We start from the raw sequence: 9437 nt of genomic DNA, 5'->3' as shown, positions 1-9437 counted from the left end.
AGATGAAATCTTCACCCTCTGAAATCTACAGTAAGACAGATGACAGCATGATGGAAGGAAAGAGTACACAGAGTGCCTTATCGATCTACCTGCCAACACGCAGATGGTGAGTGATAAAAATTTATTGAAAATTTTTAAAAAGAGTCACTTATTCTAATTCTTCTGGAGGGGATAACGAATGTTGCATATGAATAAAATCCCCCTTCCCCAGGACTTAAGCCACCATCCTCCCACCACTAACCCCTCCAAACATCACAGATTTAAAAATCTTGCAATTTTATTTGCATATAAAGGCCGCTAGATATAGAATATCACAATAAATTTAAAGAAACAACTGCTTTCCTAAATTTCATTAACAAGGTAACATAAAATAGAATAAAGTTCAACAGCATTTACAATGGGAAAACAGAAATGACTAATAGCGACAATATTTTGTGCTAGCGAAGATTGCATCGACACACAGTGCAAAATGGGGGGCAGGGATTAAGAAGACAATTCAGGGTATTTAAATATAAAGGACAACTAAGCCTTATTTTAGTAAGCTTCCATTGCATACATTTAAGTCTATACATGCCTGCAACTGCACCAAGATTTAACTCAAGCTCTTTAAGACCTTGAGTTCTGAGAAAATGTGTCCGCTCCTTCGCATTTCTAATGTGCTGCTATACAGCATTCCTTTGCAGCTGAACTGTTGTTGGCAATATTAAACTCCTAACTTAGCATCATTCACAAAAAATACTTATATATATAAATCCATTTCGAAAAGGAGTCTGCATGTTCATTTTTTTACTACGTGAAATACCAGCTCTTGACAGATTCCATTTCCATTATTTTTAAAGCTAAAATAATTTAAAAGAAACAAACAATGAGACCTTGTATAACCACAATATGGATCTCAGTGGCTAAGCCATCCTTTAGACGAGGGCCGTTTTCTTCCCTTGACACAGCTTTCTTTATAGGGACAGAATGAAGAAAAGTCTTTTCCACGTCTACCTCTGTTGAGAAGATTGCTATAAATTGGGTCCACGTCTGCAAAAAAGGAAGCATTTCCAAGAAAACAACAACAATAAAACATCAAATAATATACTTCAGACAATACTCTTAAACAGTTGTGCAAATCTGGGTGTTTTTTTTTTTAAAAACACTGCCTACCTTTTCTTCTTTTCTTCCAGCTTAAAGCATATTAAAATAAGATTTTGATCACTTTTTAAAAGAAAGCTTGGCTGTCCTTTGGCGAGCACTAACAATTTACAATGGCGTGGCCTTTGAAAAAACAGAAATCATTTTACAAATTCACAATGCTTCTTTGATTTCAAACAGATGCCCATTAAAAAAAAAATAATAAAGAAGCAGCACAACCTCTAGCATCATTTGTGTTCCAGCAATTTACAAAAGGAACTCACAGGATTTGGAAATAAACAAGTAAGAGAATGTAAGTTTATAGTTAGAAAAATGGCAGTTTATAGACCTTTCCTCACATTCCAGTTGGGCTTTGGAGCTTCAGGAACCCTGTGGGTTTGGAAGGTCAAATATAATTGGAGGGTTGGTTGGTTGAAAGCTGACTGTACACGTTGAGGCATTGATGTACGTTGTGTAACCATCCGTCATGATGCCGTAACCTGGAAGGAGAGTGTCACAGTTACTGTAGTGTATACCAACATGAGGGACTTGATGCAGGTCCATCAGGCAAGGGAAACCAAAAAATCTTTTCCAGTGGGCAGCGAGATGAAACTCAGTTATACCTCCCCGAGTTTCAGAAACTGCCACATGGCTTTTTATTCGGTTTTCTTCAAAAGGACAATCCTCTCCTTCAAAGAAGAGAGATTCTGTTTATCCTCAATTAAACACTAAATTTGTGGGGGAAAGACTGTGATTTCTTCACTATTGAGAATTCAGAGGAAAAAAATAGATTTTCCCTCTTGTTTTATAAAATGATCCTCATTTCAAAGGCCTATATGAAAAACCATGTTCTATGGATCGAAGGAGTGGCATGAGAAACTTCTCAGAAGCAAACATATCCATACCCTAAATGGGTTTAGACACAGGAAAGAGTCCTAATCGGGAGCTGGGAGGTGTGGGTGCTTAGCTTCCTTGTTTATGAAATAATTGCTCAACTGCCTCACTGAAGGTTAACAAGTGATGCTTTTTCCTTTTTTTTTCTCATTTATTTTTTTAATTGTGGTAACGTGTTTACCAAATAAAACGTGCCATTTTACCATTTTAAGTGGACAATTCAGTGGTATTAATTACTTTTAAAATGTTGTGCATCTGTTACCAAAACTTTATCATCACCCTGCACAGAAACTTCCTACCCATTAAAGCAACAACTCCTCTTTCCCCTACTCCCAGCCTCTGCTAACCTCTGAACTACTTTCTGTCTTTATGAGTTTGTTTGGTCTAGATATTTTATCTAAGTGGAATACAATATTTGTCCTTTTGTGTCTGGCTTACTTACCTTGATATTTTCAAGGTTCATTTATGTGGTAGCATATAAAGTAATTAGATCTTACTTAAATTGTGTAGTTTGGGTGCTGAGTTCCATTTCATTTAAAAACATAAACTAATCAAATGTCTAAATGATATGTAGAAACATCATCACAGGACACTGTTTCCTAAGCTTATCTGGACATTGGGTCAAACATAAATATGTCTCATGCAGTATAAATCTCTTGTGACCTATTGGAAGAAGGCTAAAAAAAATTTCTCTGTCTTTAGTACGTATGTTCCTTTCACAATTTTTTAATATGTTGAAATTTTGGGCACGTTTGCAAATTTGCATAGTTCCCTGGATATCTTATATTTGCCATACAACCTTTGCAATTAAGTTTGCAATTGTGTGTTAGTTTCAGGCTCTTATGACATAGAAAAATATACCCATGAAAAAAAATTACCAGAACTTATAGAAATAACTGATAAGGTTTTGTTTTGTTTTGCTTTCCATTTCTCCAAGTAAGCCTGTGGAGAGCTTAATGAGGGTCAATGGAAAAATCTCTTAAGAAAAAGAAAAGAGGCATTTAAATGTGCACTATTTAGTTCTGAGGTCATAAAGTCTTGTTATCTCTTTCTATCAAGAGGTTGGAATTTGCCCTCTCTCTGCCCTCTTCAGCTGTCTTAAGCGAATAAAAGCAGGACAAGTTTATTTGAATATGATCTCCTTCTTTTAAGCAAGTTTATTGTTTTGGGGCTTCATGGAATTCTCCAATTGTCTGCTTGGCTAGTTTAAAGCTAATTCACGATGTAAAAAAAAAAAAGGTGAAATGCAAATTCATACTTATGCTGCAAGAATTCAAACCTGTTTTCAAGATAACAGCTCCCCAGAAACGCTATTTAGAAATGAGCTCCCATCTCTCTGGTCACCCCAACCTGCACTTCCTCTCTCCCTGCCATGTTTTACAGTGACACCCTTCTTTTCAGGGTGTACAAGCTCAAAGTCAGGGTGAGCGGATGGCCCTGCTCTCTGGGAGCCTCACCCCTGCTTTTATCCATTCAACCACTCAGCTGGCTCCTGCACTTGGAGCAAGCTGAATTTTCTCTGGCCTCAGTAGGATGATTTTCAATATGCTCTTTATTACCTCCCTAACCAGGAAGCCACTGGATTTGTGGGCTTTGGAAAGCGAACTTTGTTTTTTGCCTTGTCAGGCACATAACCCTAAACACCTCGATTTGACTGCAGTTTCATAAATAACTCCAGAAAGAGGCTGCAAGGAGGAGTTGGAGAGAACACGGGAGCTGCCTACTTCAATGTGCCCACTCCACATAAGCACATTGACTGGGAAAGCCTGGCAAGGTCAGAAAGTTCAGGGCTTGCTGAAAGGTGGTGTGGTGTCAATCCAAAGGCAAAGTTGTCCCTGACCTGAAAAAGAACACGCAAAACCCAGAGCCCCGAAGGTTCCTGTGAGGCATCTGACTCAGCTTACCTTTAAAGGCAGAAAGAGGCAAGTGGAACTGTTCCCATTTAGGGGAGATTTAATTTTTCTGCTTAACCTCAGCTTGAGCTAATAGCCCTGATGATTTCTGAGAACTCTGAAATGGTTTTCTGAGGTTAGAAAGGCAATCTCTACCTTCAAATGTGCATGTTCCTGCCACTCCTATTATGTAGCTTTCATTAAATGTCCAGTTAGTTTTCAGGGAATGTGCCGTCTTCCTGACTCTTTGTGTATATTCCATTTGAAACACAATATTTGCAGGTTGGAAGGGACCATAGAAGTTATTTTAGTCTAATATACAGGCCATTTCTTCTAACATTCTTAAAGAAAAAATAATGTCCATTTTCATCTCAGGATAGCTATACAGCAGTGTTATCAAACATCCCTCATCAGAGTCCCGAGAGTCCAGAAGCTGCCTGGGTATGCGGTATGGTGGGCCAGACCAGGCTGCACTCTGCTGAAAAAACAGAGTAGCTCCCTATAAAATATTTATCAGCTTTATAGGCAGGAATTTCTAGTAACATTTCATCTTACAAAAGGGTTTTGCTGATAAATAAAAACAGTCTGAAAACCACTGCTCCAGGTCTCCTTAGTTTTGCTAATGTCTTCTGACTTGTGGAATGCGACTGTGGATAACATGCCAGCACTCTGTGAACGCCTTTCTTCTGCTCTTACCTTCATGGATTCCACCAAACACATGCAACTTGGGCCGGACTCGCCTCTGGACCGTGTTTAACAGCTCCACGCAGCCCACTCTTTGAAGCTCCTTGGGAACCCAGTCTCGAAAACCTAAGGGCAAAATGCAATCAATACTCGTAATTTTCTTCTTCAGGTAAGGTTTCATTTAGACTTTCAGGAAGCCATAACTCACAGAAGGTTTATTACATTATCTGTAATACTACCCTCTCCATTAAAGCTCACAATGGCTTTTAAGAAACTTTTCACTTGTCACTTTGTCTTCTTAAGGTTCTTGGATTTTTTTGGCTTCCACGTTTTTCTTCCTGTTAATTAACATTTTTTTTTTTTTTCTGTACAGGGTTTGATTTATTTAGCCATAGGTTTCAAATCTTCTTCATGGGCTCAATGACATTTATTCCCGGCAGTCCTATAATATCTCTTTCTCCCTCAATTCAGTCACTGTCTCTTTTTTATTATATCTTTCTTACAGCAGTTTACTTCCAATATGGTTCAAATAAGATAGTGCTGTGCCTGTCACCTGGCCACAAGATCCCTTGCTCTCTCTCTTTAGAGCATCAACTCTTAACTCTTGGTGATTCTTGATGGCCAATGCTTGGAAAAAGGCAGGTTCCTTGTCCTGACTCGTCACTAGGAATAGGCAACACTGAACTCATGGTGGCATCCAGCAAGCTGGGGCTAATTGGCTACTTTTAAAGTAAAAGCCACTTAGTTCTACACTTAACATGGAAAACCCATAAAAACTGACATCAGTTATAGCAAAAGTCAGTTGTCTGGATGATTATGGTCAAAAATGGAGTCCATATACTTCAGAGGGATGGGGCATAAAGAAGGTGGGTGGGACAAAAAGCTAAATCATACTCTGTGGGAATTTATTCCACAACTCCATTAGGGTATTCCTCTCTATTTAGAAATGATCATGCAGAAAGGGGCAGGCAAGCTTATTCCATTTGGTTATGCCAAACAATAGACCTGAATATTTAGCATCTCTGTAAAGACTTACTACCAGGGGTGTGGGGGGTGGCCAGAGTCTACTTAGGATAGCAGATGAAAGTAGGGTCCATAGCAAAATCCAATCCTGGGGTTTCAATACCTTTTTAATTAGGTAAAAAAAAATCCTTCATTCACAATGACTGGAATATTCCCTCAAAGAAGTGTTTTTCTTAAAGGGAGAAAACATCTGATTATACATATAAGCACATGAGAAAGCATCTTGCTCATAAGAGTAAAGTCCCATGTGCTGTGGCTTCCTTCACCAGTGGAAGAGAATTCAAGGACAATTTTCTTCCCATATAGCATTTGCACAAGAATCCCAACAATCCTATTAATTAAGGATCAACAAAGGAAAGCTTTGTGTGATGTTTCATATTGGAAGCCCTTGATGTAGATCTCGCTCTGTTATATGCATAGCTACTCTCTGGTTTACCCCATTTTCACTATAAAGAATGAGTCCTGGACCCTTCTGGGATGTCTAAATTCTGCTTTAAAGCCTAGAATTCAGACTTACTCTTACTGCTACTAGCTTTTACACAAAATCTAATGACTCAATGAAGCCAGGAAATTCTGTTCTGTTCTGTTGGATTGGAAAGTTAGATTCCCAATATTACTCTAGACATGTACATGTTTCTAAAGGGAGGGTGCCCAGGCCATTTACATAAAAACAGCTTAAGGGATATCTTTCTTGCACCCCCACCTAGGCTGCACAGGAAAAAGGACTGAGTTGACTCTAATGATATCGCTATAGAGTGGTCTCACTGGGTAGCTCCAGGAGATCAGAAGAGTTAGCTGACAATTCAATGGTTTAGCTGGGCTTTAATGACTGAATGATAGGGAAATTAATTAACTACAACTTGATCAAGGTCAAGAATAGGTATAATCTTTTAAAACAAGAAATGGGATGCAATGAGAGTGGGATAAGCATGGGGTGAGTGAAACTGAAGTGTTGAAGTCAGGAATTGCACCATGTCCATTTCTACAATGGAACTGGCTCCTCTCCTCTTGCCTTCCCCTATCATTAAAAAGTGCCATCCTGGCTCACTCCTTGGCCTCCACTTCCACTGTTTCTTTGTGAAAAACAGAGTACATCTGCTGTGAGGAAAGAAGACCAAGACGCAGTACCAACGGATTTGGAGGAGAAAATATCTACAAAGATTAAATTCACATTAGGGCATGAGTATTAGATTTTTTCTTGTTGTTATTAATTTTCCAGACTGACAGAGGAAGTAAACGGCACGGATACAGTCCCCAAACCATAGGGAAAAAAACTGAAAATCATTTATTCTTGTATTAAGTGTTTCCTGTCTCCCTCCCAACCCAAGATGATCGAGAAAACTCTCCTATTAAAAGTGAAACATCTCAATGTGCTGAGCACAGCTTAGCTGGGCCAGATGGGTCCTGGCACGATGGGTACTGAGTAGATGGGGAGTTATGGAATTTTTCTGTGGCTAAGTCAAAGAGATAACAAGCTCATGGGCAATACATAACTCAAATAATCATTTTCTGTCTTATAGCCTCGATAACTGGGGGTAGCTGCACAACACACTGGCAACATAAACCTGGATGCAGGCTCTATGTGCCTGTAGGATGAATAATTTTAAGTAGCTTATAACATCTTCTTATAGGACAACTTAGCTAATAAAAAAGTGGAGTCTTTCCTTAAATAACAAGCTCAAATGCTAAACTTTAAAGACCCCTCTTCCCCCAGATGTCAGCATTATATGGAAAATGTAAATGAGCTCTTTTGAAGAAAAGTTTCCCTCATTTCATTGCCTTTCAAAAGCCCAATGATTAGAAGGTCCCGTCATCTTTCTATGCCCAGTACCATTCTTAAAATAAATTATCAGCCTCAAAAGACTGTGGTGCCACATTTATTTGATTTTCCCTGACTCGACTAAATAAAAAAAATTAATTTCAAGAACACCTGTAAGCCCAGCAGAACTGCTGAGTTTAATTATCCTACTGGTTTTCTTTAAAGACATTACCTTTTTTTTCATATTCACTTTTTTCAGGAGGGTGGATGATTATGTTCCTGAAGCATTATTCATTACACTTGGAAAAGAAGGCATTGTATATGACAAAAGGACAACCTTGCTTCACTTACCTAGAGGAGGTCCATGTGTCATGAGAATGTCAATGCCCTCGGGGATGAGGTTCCACTTGTCCAGCAGAGACTGACCTCTGGGCAGGTTAAAGCCCCATCCATTAAACCATGGGGTCCTTTGGGGGAGATAAGGCACATGGTATCAGGCTGGCAAAGCCCATTTTCAGTTCTGCAATATTTTCCTCTCGCTCATTGCATTGCTCTTTTCTCTTTCTGATGGTTGCCCCTGGCAGCAGGATGCTTTTTTTGTTGACTGCTTCAAAAGCAATCCATTTGAAAGCAAGTGTGAAGCCTAAGAATTGTTCAACTAGAAAGAGGCACTGGAATCCTTACAGTGGAGACTTTCCCAACAGACCTCTATCAAAATCTTGACGATGTTTTGTCTTTCCCCAAATCTACGCTTCCTAAGATGCTCTCTTCGGCCCAGATAAAAAACCTTTCTAACTTTCCTGTAATACCTCAGAGCTAAGAAATTCCATCAATACTCACTCTTCTTCCCCATCAATATGGAACCACTTCACCAGAAAGATTCTTACTAAAGGCCTTGGAGAAGAGGACACATGTTCTGAAGGCAGACATCTCTATACATAGGACACCTTTGTACATTGAGAGGCTTTAAATACCCTGAACTGGGAATTCTGAAAAAAATATGGGAACTCTGAAAAATAAGAAAGTAGAGAGTGAGCCAAAAGTTAAGTGTGACATTTTCCTCCTGCCACCAAAGGAAAGATACAGGGGACATCCCCTGTGAGTGGATGTGCGCATTCTACCATCACAGGAATCTCTGCTCCAGGACTGAGGTCTTAAGACCAGTGCCTTATGCAGAAGTGAGTGGGATCTTTGTCTATCTGATGAGGATTTCTAATTGGAGTTGAAAATGTCTCAACCCTTTATAAAGAAGAGAGAATGACCACTTTTTCTATACAATTACTATGGACTAAATCACATAGTATAAAGCAGTTCCCAGCATTTAGCAGTTCGTAAGCATTTAGTTATACCCATCATTCTTTGAAACTGACTCTTTGGTTCAAAAGGAAAATTCCAATTTGCTAGGGTAGACATGTAAAAGACAAGTCAGTAAATTTCCCTGCCAAGCCAACTTTCCCCTTCAGCCTATTCCTGCCCCTTTGATGCTTGCTGAAAGAGGTAACACTGTCCAAGATGACTCTAACCTCTTCATTCATAGCTAGTCAGACTATTACACACCTTATTTAAAAATCAACCATTGGCCAAACTATTCAGATTCTTTCAAGAATTTGAACTCAGAAACACTGGCACAACATTCATTTGGTGGTGGACACCTATAGTCAAGGCTAGAGTTGTACAGATGGCAATTCAAGGCCATGTGACAAACCACGTTACAGGTTAGAACCTTAGTTTTCACTGAGGTGGTAAAGAAACAAATGATTTCAGTGAAAGAGTCTGTGTGGCCCCAATTAGAAAAAGAGAAACTAAGAAAGTATCTGACTTGGTCCTCATTTTTTTTAAAGTTCCAACATCATCCTCATAGACCTCCTTGTAATAATGACAGTAATAATTATTATTATAGCTATCGTTTATTGAGTAGTGCCTACTCTGTACCAGGAGCTATTCTAAACCCTTTATATTAATGAAATTAAACTTTACAAAGAGCTTATGAGGTAGGGACTGTTTTTGTCCCCTTTTACAGATGATGAAACTGAGGCACAGAGAGAGGTCAAGTAAACAGACCAAAA

General features: G+C 39.0%; 1 protein-coding gene across 9 annotated transcripts in view; it reads right to left on the bottom strand.

Moving 5' to 3' along the window:
• Positions 1–259: 259 nt before the first annotated feature.
• The window catches only part of MPPED2 (metallophosphoesterase domain containing 2), a 182501-nt gene continuing 173323 nt past the window's right edge, over positions 260–9437 (bottom strand). For all 9 annotated transcript variants that reach the window (XM_012522322.3, XM_058305608.2, XM_071218138.1 and 6 more), the window contains 3 exons: positions 7723–7838; positions 4602–4715; positions 260–1619 (listed from right to left, as the gene is read on the bottom strand). In XM_012522322.3, coding sequence (XP_012377776.1) covers positions 1501–1619; positions 4602–4715; positions 7723–7838 — 349 coding nt within the window. In that variant the 3' untranslated portion in view covers positions 260–1500. The remainder of the gene's footprint in view (positions 1620–4601; positions 4716–7722; positions 7839–9437) is intronic.

The sequence above is a fragment of the Dasypus novemcinctus genome, chromosome 10 (genome assembly GCF_030445035.2).
Source record: "Dasypus novemcinctus isolate mDasNov1 chromosome 10, mDasNov1.1.hap2, whole genome shotgun sequence".
NCBI lineage: Eukaryota > Metazoa > Chordata > Mammalia > Cingulata > Dasypodidae > Dasypus > Dasypus novemcinctus.
This window is presented reverse-complemented; position numbering and strand designations above follow the sequence as displayed.